Source organism: Polyodon spathula, chromosome 3, assembly GCF_017654505.1.
Source record: "Polyodon spathula isolate WHYD16114869_AA chromosome 3, ASM1765450v1, whole genome shotgun sequence".
In the NCBI taxonomy this organism is placed as follows: Eukaryota; Metazoa; Chordata; class Actinopteri; order Acipenseriformes; family Polyodontidae; genus Polyodon; species Polyodon spathula.
The window spans coordinates 74,847,229-74,861,172 of NC_054536.1; the positions used below are offsets into that span (position 1 = coordinate 74,847,229).

At 36.2% G+C, this 13,944-nt stretch overlaps 1 protein-coding gene across 9 annotated transcripts in view; it reads right to left on the reverse strand.

The window, feature by feature from the left end:
• Positions 1-8,056, reverse strand: part of LOC121313408 (double-stranded RNA-binding protein Staufen homolog 2-like) — a 110,490-nt gene extending 102,434 nt beyond the window's left edge. For 6 of the 9 annotated variants that reach the window (XM_041245915.1, XM_041245922.1, XM_041245920.1 and 3 more), the window contains exons 1-2: positions 7,952-8,056; positions 4,874-5,081 (exon numbers count right to left, since the gene is read on the reverse strand). In XM_041245915.1, the coding sequence (XP_041101849.1) occupies positions 4,874-5,072 (199 nt within the window). In that variant the 5' untranslated portion in view covers positions 5,073-5,081; positions 7,952-8,056. The remainder of the gene's footprint in view (positions 1-4,873; positions 5,082-7,951) is intronic. The other 3 variants (XM_041245921.1, XM_041245923.1, XM_041245917.1) reach the window with 1 other exon arrangement.
• Between the last annotated feature and the right edge of the window lie 5,888 nt (positions 8,057-13,944).

The following is a 13,944-nucleotide window of genomic DNA, read 5'->3' on the forward strand; positions in this document are numbered from 1 at the left end:
ATGTATATCACTGGTGTTTTGAAATAGAAAATGGATTTTTAGAAAACGTATGCAACCTGCTTTGATTTTGTATTTCAACTTAACGGCGGTGCTCTGTTTTGTACAGTGTTTTATACACACTGCTGTGCAAAAGTCTTACACATTTTGCATTTTTCTACTCTGATCAATTATGAGCATCAACAAGTTACGCAAAGCCTCCACTAGTGTTTTCTACTATTGTAACAACCTTGACTTAAGGAAAAACGTTGAGTGAAATAGCTTGCATCACTTCATTTTCAAGGTGTGGTATCCAAAGCATAATCAACAAGTACAGAAAAACATTATCTATAATTAACAAACCCAAGACTGGAAGACCCAAAAAGCTGTCTAACAAGGATGAGCAATACTTGAAGATGATATCCTTAAGGAATAGAAAGCGGACAAGCGTTGAACTGACAACAGAACTGGCAGAAGGCATAGGTGTCGTTGTCCATCCATCAACAGTCCAGAGCACCTTTGTCCAGTTTCCGTGTTCTTATGCATATGTCAGCCTTTTAGTCTTGTTCCCTTTTTTAACAGAGGTATTCTTACTGCAACACATCCTTTGATTTCTGATTTCAAAGGTGACCTTCGTAACAGCTAACTACTCTGTTGTAGACTGCAGATGGTTAAGACAACAGTCAAATATTGTCATCTTTTGTGATCAAGAAAAACAACTGTGCAGCTTTGACAACTAAAGTATTGACGTTGTACACATTCTGAAACTTTCTGCACACATATATATATAGTATATATATATGGGATTACTATATATATATATATATATTATATATATATATATATATAAATATAAGACTCCATTGACTTTATCTGAACTTTCTGAGGTAACTGAACATAAGTTAACAACATTTGAATAGTAGGCCCTTGGTGTGCAAGATACAATGTGAAATGCTTGTAAAATTAATATTAAGATGATAAATTCATACATTACACTTAGACAAAGAAACCAATCTAGTGTGTAATCACTTCTACAAGGTGAGCTGCAGTAGACTATTAATGCATTTTGAAGAAGTAGCTTCACATTAAAAAAAAAACAATTAAAACCTGCAATGGTTCAAATGGAAAATTTGAAAAATTGAAGTGGCTCAGTCTGAGTAAGACAGCATGTAGTTTCTTGCTAAAAAATTGAACTAAATTAAGTGAAGAGACTGGACGGTGTTGGATGACAGTCACCTTTCTGGAGTAGAAAGTACTGTACAGTAATTAAGCAAGTTAGTTCACTTTACTGAACTAGAAGCATACATTGAAATCTGAGGTGACCTCCCTGATGGAATAGTTTGTAAACATGATCAGATGAAATAAAATGAACAAATGAAATAGAGTTTATGTGTTTACATAATCCTGCAAATCTGAATTAAGTACTTCAAATGTTCTCTGACATATGAGCCTTTGGTAGTACAGCGACGACAGCTTTGTAAAATTAGTGCCTTAAAAACGGGTTCGTTTTTTTTTTTTTGTTTGTTTTTACACAATACCCACAAATGGGACTACACACACAAAGAAACTAATTTATAAAAACATGAAATCAAAGGAAAACAAGTGCCTCCTCCCCCCACAAAAACAAAACTCAGAGACAATGTTTAACTTTAGACTAATATTATACTGCACAAAACCTCTCCCCAAGCTGGAGAAAGACTGAAAGCTCTAAAGAAATGTGGACAATATTCCTGTTCTTTTATCCACAAAGCATAAATGACCTTTGTTTAACATTTCACAAATCTGACAACCCTAAACACACTCCCAGTCACGTGGAGCAGATCCAGGCTTTTAATCAGGATTTAACAGATGACAGCCCAGTTCACAAGTGTGTTTTTCAATGAGCGGGCAAAATTTGCACATCATTTGAACCTGTGACTTACTGAATCAAAGAAAAATGTACACACTCTCAGTTGTTACCTTAGGTAAGGTAATCCAAGAACAGAGCTAATCAGGTCAGTGCTACCAGCTGCAAATTAAATTAAACATAATTTATGCTTTGCATTTTTTCATAACTTCAAAAAATGTGACATTACTCACAAGGTATAATCACAATACAAACATCAGGAGCGGATACTGTAGTAGGTGCTCCACACTGTACTAGTCTGGCTGCTGTTATCCCCCGCAAGGGCATGCCCAGGAAACAGTGATCTTGTTGAGGTGGGCATACACATGTGTATAACAGTTTTGCATAGAATGTACAATGTGGAAGAGCAATGAAACTTCATACAGTAGTAGAGGATTATGGGAAATTAATGTCAACAAAAGAATGAAGTTGATTGGTCACATGATTTGGCAGCCATATTGGATTTTCTAAGCCAAATATTTGTATGTCCGTAAAATCAACACCATTGCACGAAAACTCACGGGTGGTAGGCACCTACGGCAAATTGTGTCAGAGTGAAAATGAAGATCATAGGTCACATGGTGTGTCGGCCATATTGGATTTCTCGATAATTTTGGAAAATTAAAAAATCTTCTCTGAAACCGCTTATAGCAGTGACATAAAACTCTGCAACAGATTACCCTCATGGCCTAGATTTACAGTTGTTCAATATTAGATTTGTCAAAAATATTAAAATGTATTTTTCTCCGAAACGTATGCCAATTTAAGCAAAACTTTGCATACATAGCCTTGGCAAGGTTGTCTATCAAGTTCGTGCAAAGCAACTCGCTACATAAAAAAACATGGCCGCCACGAGCCAATCAAATTTCAGCTATGGTCAAATTGCAAATATTTGTATAAACACTTACGGCATTTTGTGAATGACTTTCCTTTTTTTTTTTTTTTTTTTTTTTTTTTTTTTACATTTTAAACCGTTTATAGGCAAAACCATAACAAAACATAGAATAATAGTGTGTTTACGCAGAGCAAAAAAAAGAGTGGCAAAATATATCGTTTGCCTCCCCTGTGTTCTGTGGGTTAGGTGCCTATGGTCTCAATTAAGTTACAGTTGAACAGAAGAAAAACATACCACAAGGTTACAAATCATCGAGTACACTACAGTTTTTCTCCACCCCCAGATTTTTTTTGGCATTTCTACATGAATCATAGGAATAGACCTAGGAGAGGGCATTTTGACTGAATTCCGTCTACAGACGGAGCACGTTCACCCATGTGCTATCATAAATTCCATTCTGGCAAGAAACCAATAACAAACTGCAGCTATTGTGCACCCAGAACTCGAAATTAAGGGCAGCCACACAGCAATTACCATGGGTGCCCTTCTCAATTGCCACAATGCCCATCAAAGTGTATGTCTACTCACAGCAATTATGGCCGCAGGGCCCTTTTTGCTATAGCAAATATAGATGTCTGTACAGACCAAATTCAGAAGTGTTTGAATCGAAACAAAAACATAATTATGTGGTTTGGGTGGTTAAGTCGCATAAGCAAGAAAAAAAACCAAAGGAACAAACAATGAATACTACCCTTTCAAGCACATGGATTTCTGCCATGCGTAATAATGCCATCTCAGAAAAAGTGGAAGCATTGCACATTTGATCATTTTTCCAGGTGAGTAGTTTAGAAATGTTTAAGATAACCACTTGTAGGTAAGTTTTTTTCAGGTTTAATTTTTTTCTTTTTTTTTTTTACTCTGGTTCAATTATGGTTATCCCCTTATTTTAATGTCCTTTCTTTCCACAACAAAATCAAGACGATGGGAAATACTTTTCTACATTGTATTACAGTGTTTATTATCATTATTTTCCATCTTATGATAAAAATAAGTATGTTTTTTCAGTTCCTCCACAAATGCAACACAGCACCTTAGCATTTGTATGTTACAAACTGGAAGGATATTTCAGACTTTAGCTTATGTTAAACTGTGAATATATGCTATTAAAACTGATCAAAATGGTCCCATGGTGTAGCAGTGTAAGCCAATGCCTTCAGCGCAGGGAGCTACATCCTTGCTAACTTGAATCAAACCTAGGCTGCTGGTTGCATGGCTGGGGGTCTGCCCAGCCACTCAGCAGCAATGCAATTGGCCAGACTGCCAACTGCAGGGATCTCGGTGCCTCTCTGTGCATGGCCCTCTGTCTGCCAAGTGCTAAATTGCTGTTGGTGAAGCCTCAGCAAGCCATTTTGGGTTGACGCGTAATATTATTTGTTACTTACTTTGTACATCATATTTTGGCTTGCTGTTTTATATCGACTTCATATCAAATCACATTAATAAAGTGCTAACCAATGCTTAAAATAATTTTGCTCTTACCCCTTACTTGAAGCACTTTTTTAAATCTATCCAAACATATTTCACATGTACAACAACAGCTAAGTTAGCATAGGGTCCAGCCATATAAAGTGATAGCTAGAAAAAGGGTCAGCCCTGTAAACATGTAAAAGTGGCTAAGTTAAACTCATCACAATTGGGATAACCCCCCTTTTTTATTCCAGTAGGAACTAGTAGTAAAATTAATTTTAAAAAGCTGGGGCCAAGTTTTTCAATTCCATAACAACAAAGTACTTCCAGAATGTCAAACACTTCGACCAGAGCCTTCAACATTGCTTCAACAGTTCAGAACTGTTCTACTGTGAAGTGTTATCTGACTGAACTCTTTTGAGTAAATTGCAAATAGAACTGATTCGCGTTCAAGTCAATTAAATCTTTGTTCTAGTAAAGATACCAAAACTGCAAGTAGTGCAAAATAGGAAATGGCAATTCACCCATTCAGACTAACAGCAAGCGGTAATGGGTCTGTCCTAAAACACAGACCACTTATCAAAAATTCTTAGGCCTGCGCCCAGTAGACTGACATACTGATTCCATTTTCATGACAAGCTCAGCAGCAGTCTCAGGTGGTCTCAAATGCAGTGCAATTCTCTTCCACAGTGCTCTGTAATAGATGGTACCTGGTGAGTTTGCAGAAACAGTAGAATCCACAAGCCCAGCGGCAGGACTGGTACAGCTGGTACTGGAGGCTGGAACTGATCCGTTCATAGAGGACTGCACACCTAGAGGACCTGCACTGGGCACTGCCGGGGGCTGCACAGCAGAAAAAATGGCAGATCCAGAGAGGTTTGCTGTGGTCTGTACTTTAACTTGTGCCATCCTCTATATCTGCAATGAAAAACAAGGAGTACTGCATAGCAACAATGCATATAACATTCTAGCAGGTAGGTTTTATATAAAACCACATCAGACCACAAAGCCTTTAAACATCAGAAGAGCTAGCAATGTGGTACACCTTACATAGACACAGACAGAGTGTAATCCTTCCTCAGAATGCCTCTCCTTGCAGTTGGTTACAGTATACCACAAAGACAATAATAGCCCATTTACACTTGTTACTTTTAGGATGACTTTAATCCGACTTCACTATCAGGATGATAGGAGGCTGAACCACTTTAGCTCTTTTTCTTATTCTACTCTGGACACAGCCGTCCCTGAGGCACCTTACGCAAAGGCACGTTGTGAGCAATGCCCCCAGTGTCAGTGTCACTCAGCCTTCTCCTTGGGAACAGGAAGAGTAAACACGCTCACTTGAAGCTGCTGTCATGCAGAGCAGGTGTTGCTCCAGACAGACCAAAGAGATCAGCGCCTGTGTTGATTATTATTATTTTTGTAATAGTCTTTTCTGGGAAATGTCACTCATGCACAGGATCCTGAACAATTATCTTGGTAACTGCTAAGAGGCAGCAACTAGCACTGGCACGGAAAGTACACCTTTTAACATTTAAGTATAGTTTATTTTTTGATGATCCCTGGTGATTCCATGAAGGTAAGGCAATAGACAGAGAATGTTTGACAATCTCTAAACGCATAAGAAAAAACCTTAATTAAGCCTATACTGGTAAGTAATTTATACAGCCAGAAATACAAACTCCTGCATGGTCCTTGCTTTTTTTTATAGGCCATCAGGTTGCAGCGACCAAATAACCCATGTTAATCGTAAAATAAAGAAGGGACATTTCAATCATCTGTAAACTCGGGGACCTCAGTGGATATTCAAATTTTTAATCCTGTGTGTGCAAGGTCGCCATAGAGACACCACTTTAGTCCAAGGGCTAGTCACATGTGTACAGGTTCTAAGGCGCCTTAGAGCCCAGCACAAGTGTAAATGGGCGGCCCAAAAAATAAGAATCTTTAAAGCCAATCACGACTTGTATATGTAAACATATAATGATACAGTCACATCTGTCTCAGGAGTACATACTGTACAGTAAACTAGACTTCGGGAACTATTGCATATCATGTATGTATTTACCATAAACCAAATGCTGTCTATGCCTTGTGAGAGCAAGCTGTACTGTTCAAAGCCAAAGCCTCCCTTGGTCTTCCAAAAAAGGCTATACTATCTGAGGACCTTCTTGTAACTTTGTAAATAGAATCTGAGAGACTAACTTTTCCCTGAAGTAATAGATCTGCAAACAGAGATTCCTTTGCTTGAAATAGATGCTTGTTTGTTTTTCAGATTTATTTTCCTGATAAGCCTACCTCCAATAGACTTATTCTGCTGGATGCCAGGATCCTCATTCTTTATGTCTCAGTCTGCCTTGATGCTCAGATATCACGGAATAATTTTTTGTTACAGTATTGATTCAATGGACATACATGTCCTCTTAGCATTACATTTCTAAATCATACATTTTTCTCCCTGCCAATTAAAATGCTGAAAATCCAGGAATACATTGTTCTTGTGCAAGACAACAATTATTCTGACTGTGAAAGACAAGACAGGATTTGGAGTGGGACAACACTGACCAGAATCTTTGACAACTTAATGACAATCCACACCAGCCACTGACCTTCTCCTTCGGCAGGTAATGAATAATTAACAAAATACAACTGCTGTGCTCTGTCTGTCAGACTGGAACCTAATGTGTAAAAGTGACATCACAAGTATAGTCGGCTCCATTCCATACATCCTACCCCAAGACTCTGATACTCTCAAAAACTGCTACAGTGCTTCCTTAGCCAGTTTAATTCAATTTGGATGGTTCCCTATAAAGTGACATACACTATCTCCACTATACTGCTGTTGCCTGAGGGATAATTAGCTGAAAGCACAAAAATTACAGGAGACTTTTCCACTTTGTAGAAAGTGTTTCAGAGCATTATCCTGCAACATGAAATGAAGTGTAACGAACACAAACGTCTTGAGTACAATACTTGTCTATTTTGACCAAATAATCAAATGACATGTGAAGGCAAGAATTATTACTTTGTCCTGTCAAGAGTATGAGCTGGTTCTCTGTTCCACACATGCATACTGTAGGTGCTATCATGCTATTAGTTCAATAACTACAGACAGTAGGTGACAAATGAATAAATTAGCTTCTATTCCACCAAAAATCTTGCTCAGCAAATGCTGTAGGAGGTTAGTAACCTGTTGTAAAAACAATAACATATTAATAAACTAACTCTCAATGGTGTGCTGCAAATCCCATGTACTGACTAATGCAAATCTCAGATCAGTGACAGTACATCATGACTGGTGTCAGGATAACCAAGAACACATTAGGATTCTGTATGGCACACAATGGTTAAGATAACCTTTAAGAAAAAAAAAAAAAAAGTTTTTACTGATGCAGTAACAGGACAATGTACGTGAGAATATAAAATATAATCACGTCTTCAGAGACTCGTCCCTATTTGACCCTATTCTCACTTGACAGCACTGTTCGTAAAATATATTAGTGTATACACATGCCCATAGTGTTGTCATTAATGTAATTATAATTGTCGTTATTATTAACTGTAGTGTTAAAGTACATCAGACATTATCATGCTGTGTTTTTCAATATACTGTTCAATATTATTTCAGCACACAACACAGGCATCATGGCTGAAAACAAGCAAACACCCGAAACTCCGCATCTCATTTCTCCGGTTTCATATTTTTTATACTGAAAACCCGACAGACAAACAAAACAACACACGTGTAACGTATATCGCTTTATCGGTAGAACGATTCTTTTTTGTATTACCTTTTTTTCCAGGGACAGACCCCCAAACACCTCCAACATTGGCAAACTCTAAAGAGAACTGATACGGCGCAAACCACTATTGCTATAAATTTAAGAAGGGACAATTGATTTTAAAGATATGCCTAGTTGAGGAAAGTCATTTTTTAAAATATCTATAAATGATATAATTATTGTATCAAGTTTGACAAACACACTAAGCACTAAGCGGAAATTGTTTATTTACCCCCCACTTCATACAGATGGTACAGTCCATGCTTTTCCTGTTTTCCGATCGTGAAACTAGACATTTATAAGCACTTTTTTCCCTCGGCAGCAAAAATTAGTATCTGCAGAATGTTAGCCTTTTTTTTCTTACACAGGCACAACTGGCAATTTAACAACAATGGGGAATTGGCAGGGTACTGTACAGGACTAATAGTTATCTAGTATCTACTGACACTATTAGAAATGTCAGTTAATGCTGGAGGATGGGTACTGTTGTTTTTTTTTTCATGTCCTCAGAATGAGGGGTGTTATAAGTTACAGACAAATCCTGCGTTCAGTTGGTCATCATGGCAAATTATGTACGCGTTTACACCTTAACTAACAATATACTTGTGCCATACATTTTTGTTGATGTTTTTTGGTTCTGTTTTTGATTTTTGTTTGTTTTTTGTTTTTGTTTTTTTTCCAATTTTCTCTTCAGCAATACTTACTTGTGTTAATGAAACTGCACTAGAACTCCGGTGATATTTTATTTACCACATTACAACAGGTGGTGATAAATACATCGAATGTGTGATTTAAAAGCCATCAACACATCAAAGCGGGGATTAGTGTAAAACCATGATACACTGATTCCCTTTACATATACAATGGAGTGTTTAATGTTCATTATTAAGGTGCTTGTTAGTGATGGAGTCCGAGCTGAAACAATTTCACTCGCCAATTGAAACGACTATGAAAGCACAAGACTATCAGATGCAAGGCCTGTAAACAGAGGTTTCAAGTGTGTAGTACCAGTTACCATGTTTTAAAATTAACATACACGATTAATAAAACATACATTATTTTAAAAACTATACACTTGAAACATATAGAGAGAATGGAAGGGCCTGGCATGTATGACATTTTTTATTATTATTATTTATTTATTTTGTGGAGTCTGAGTAACATCTGCCATAGACATATCTTACCCAGGCTAGATTAACGAAAGTGTCCTTGTCAAAGTATGTCACCACAAATTCTTGAACAGCTGTTAGGATTAAAGTTATTTTTGTATTGCTGATAGTAAACACTAGGTTGTGCTGGTTGTTGCTCCTATATAGACAGTTTAGCAGATAATAGTCTATAGAACCTTAACACAGAAAACATCAAAGGGTAAAAGGAAAATAACAACACAACTTTTGCGTGTGCAAGAAGAACCACTCAGAATTATTGCAAACATCAATACAAGGTGATAACACATTGAACACCTAATTTAATGCTACTTACTCTTGAATTATGTATAAATTTATCTAATTATTTACAACCTTTTAAGGAAGATACAGTTTCACATGGCATATGGTGGAGAGATGTGGCATGTTTATCCGTTAATCCTGTTTTTCATTTCCACCAACAGTAACTTGCCTTTCACAGTTATTTTTGCTTTTTTTTTTTCCTTTTAGGTTTTATATGTAAAGATTTCAATGTCACCTGCACATGTGTACTGCAAGTTGTGGGTTGTTTAAAAATTTAGATTGTTACACATTCAGTTTACATTAATAGCAAGTTTATTCAATTGGATGTGCTTAGATTACACTGCATTCAGAGCTGGCTATGCAGCTTTTCTGCCCTTATACATGTGTATGACATTGGATGCCAACCAGAGCATTCTCAAGAGCTTCAGTAAATTAGCTTAGGGACATCAACTGCATCTGTTTTCAAGATAAATGTTCAAAGGCTGCACTTGTATGTAAAAATATAAATAAAACGTGCAAACCTTTAAACACACCATAGCACTCTGACCTTTATTTAACCAACATATAAACTTCTAGTTATCCTAGCTTCAAAGGTCACGTCTCCTTAATGAGCAAATTTTTGTGGCACCTTTTTCCTGACTCCATAGTGCATCTGAAGAAATGATGAGTTGTATTTTAACTATAGAGCAGAGATGCCAGGATCAAAACACTTGTACGAGTAAGATTTCAAATATACGAATACTACATTACATTACGAATACTACATTACATAAAAATTAATTGCCCTTTCAAAATCACTGTCTCATTATTATTATTATTATTATTATTATTATTAATAATAATAATAATAATAATAAATTGAGATAACTATAATTATCTTACAGGAGTGACCAAAAACCCTTTCTAAATTGTTGATTCTATATAGTAGGATATTTGGGTGTTATCTTTAATTTGAAGATCATTCTGTTTGAGCTTTGAAATACAATTTAAACCTTGTTATATTCTACTGACTACCCACTAGGTGGTGCCGTCTGGAAAATGTTTTGTATAAATGGTATTTAAAATGGGTTTCTGTGATCAATATAATGTAATCATTAAAGGAGTGCTGATGTGCAGTTTTTAAATTAATCTTCTTTGCCTTTATCATCCTTAGTAACATTATAATTTTGGGCCCCTTTAATTGTGCTGAGAATCTTTTGGTTATTTATTTATTTATTTTTCAAATGAGGATATGAAAATATTTCAGAAATTGCTGTAGCTCAATAAACAAGAGAAGGTCATTTGTCCCGTCTATGCTCATCTTTTTCGTAGAAGCTGAGTAATCTCAAAATGTAGTCAAATTGGATCTGAAAGAATCAGTGAGTCAGCACTAACAACATGGCAAGGGAGCCCATTCTGTACACACCACTCTCTGAAAATAAGTGTCTCTTATCCTCTGTTCTTAGTCTGGTTGTTCTTCATTGGACTTTTTGGCACTGTGGTGACCAGAATTGGAGACCAGTACAGACCAGTATTCTAAATGCGGTCTCACCAGTGCATTGTATAACCTCGTCATAACCTCCTTGGATTTGTTCTCTACACTTTTAACCAAGCATTCTCTTTACCTTTTTTATTGCTTCCCCACACTGTCTGCTTGATCACACTGATAAGTCTATTACTACAAGGTCTTTCTCTTGATGGGCCTCTTCGAGTTCTATACCACCCATTTGGTATGATCCTCCATTTTAGTAACCGATTTTTTAGTAACTTTTTTTTTTTTTTTTAGTAGTCGCCAATTAATTTGTACCCCGCTTTTCTCCCAATTTGAAATGCCCAATTGTATTTAAGCTCAGCCCACTGCTACCACCCCTGCACTGACTCGGGAGCAGTGAAAACAAACACACACTATTGTATTAAATTAGGTAATTAAGGCTCCAGCCACAGAATATAAAAAGACGCACTCCAGGCTTATTAAAAGGTAAGTGTCATAGGCGAGACCAGAGTCTAAATAATTAGAAATAACAACTGCTAGTAAATAAACCAGCACGATACTTGTTAGTGTTTTATTGTTTGGCCAACGTGGCCTTTTGTTTTGTGTCTTTTGTCTAAATCTTTTGTTTTAATATTTTATATTTTATTTTTTATAAACACGCAGAGTGCTATTGCGCTTCTGTTTTGCCCCGCCCTTCTTTGTTTTGTGTTGCTTCTTCCTGGTCTGTGACGTCACTACACCTGTGCACTGCAACCACTCTGCCACAGAGATCCATTAAATTATACTTGTATATCCATTTGGAGTTACTTTTATGTGTTTCTACATACCCCTCTATGAAATATTCCAAGTACATCATCAACTGGGACAGCAGCTTGAATTAGTCTGAATACCCAGAATAGTGTTTATAAAAGCAGGTACTGTATTATCCCATACACTAGTTCTTAATCTGTATAGATTCCGGTCACATTGGCAACATATAACTTATGAAACACAGATTATATAGATATGATATATATATATATATATATATATATATATATATATATATATATATATATTGCATAAATATGTACAACACAAGAGACAGTAAGCAATGTATTTTGATGTAAACTCTCAATCCTGTTTGGTATCTCTTTAATAAAGATTGGATTTTCACAAACATTCAGCTTGGATTTTAGAAAATGCATTTACTAGTAAATACTTGGGCTATTAACCATGTATTTATCAAATGTAGTTATACTGAACTTTTTATACAATAAAATGTTCCTACAACTAATAAACCAGAAAACTAGAGTACGAGTTTGCATATTTTTTCTTGGGCAATATATTAAAAGATACATACATTTGTAAACCGTTATGGCTCAGAATAAGGAATTATTTAATAGTGCAAGGTTTGCTGGATTTACTATTATATCATTTTGTATCCTGTTAGCATTTCTGAGTTTAAGAATAAACATGATAAAACCTACATGTTTCTGACAACCAATCCAAGGCATATGACACCTGGACAGACCTACGCACCAATGGATTCTGACTGATAAATTAAGCTACTGCACCTTTGCTTTGCAGTTTTGCTTAGGTGCAGCATTGTTTAGTCCATGATTTTAATCAGGTGTTTACCTGTACTTAATCTGAATCCTGACCTCAAGAGGGTAAATGAAATGTGACATCACAGTAATGGGCCACAATCTATCACCCTCGGTACTGAAATGTAACCATCACCAGAGTTGAGGTATTTAGTTCTTCTAAATCTTTCCTCATTCAAGTATCGTTTAAGACCATACATCCCCAGAATTTATAGTATATTTATTAATCACCACCTTTCTATAGAATAGGAAATTACTTTATATATTTACTTAGACTGCACAGAGTGCATACAGGCACTTTGTGTGTTGTGATGCACCCTAGTAGTCTGTTTATAAATCAGCTTTATTAAACCCTGAAGTAGTATATTCATTTTACCAAAAACAGGAAAAATGTCAAATCAAATCTGAAATTTAAGAAATGTTTGTTTTTCATTCCGTTTCATTGACTAAGCTGTTGGTGTAGTAATTACTTTGTTTTTTATTTAGTGTAAATATTAGGTTACTGATAAACGAGTAGAAAAATAAAGACTGCCACAAAATATTTCAAAACATTAATCATTCTTCAAAATGTATTTTGTTTAAGAAATGTCAGGATGATGATTACTGTAAAGAGAAATAACTTACAAATAAAAAAGCTTAGCTTTTCAAACTTAAAACAATATTTTAGAAGATTTAAGCATGACACAACAAAATAAAACAAATAATAGTAAGCATAATAATAACAATAATAATAAAACACAAAAGTATATACAGTGCCTATAGAAAGTCTACACCCCCTTGAACTTTTTTCACATTTTGCTGTGTCAGTGCCTCAGAGTTTCATGTATTTAAATGAGGATTTTTTCCCACTTATCTACACATCATACTCCACACTTAAATTTGATTGGATTTAGGTCAGGGCTCTGACAGGACCACTCAAGGGCATTTACCTTTTTGTTCCTTAGCCACTCCAATGTAGCTTTGGCTATATGCTTTGGGTCATTGTCATGCTGAAAGGTGAACTTCCATCCCAGTTTCAACTTTTTTGCAGCAGGCAGCAGGTTTTCCTCAAGGACTTCTCTTTACTTTGCTCCATTCATTTTTCCTTCTATCCTGACAAGTACCCCAGTCCCTACCAATGAGAAACATCCCCATAACACGATGCTGCCACCACCATGCTTCACAGTAGGGATGGCGTTCTTTGGGTGACACTTTGCATTTAGACCAAAAAGTTCCATTTTAGTTTCGTCAGACCACAAAACTTTTTGCCACATGGCTACAGATTCTACTGTTTTTTTTTTTTTTTTTTTGCGTACTCAAACGGTATTCAAGGAGGGCTTTCTTGAGTAATGGCTACATTCTTGCCACCCTACAGACCAGATTTGTGGATTGCTTGGGATATTATTGTCACATGCCTACTTTGACCAGTCTTGGCCATAAAAGCCTGTAGCTCTTGCAAAGTTGTCATTGGCCTCTTGGTAGCCTCTCTGATCAGTCTCCTTCTTGCTTGGTCATCCA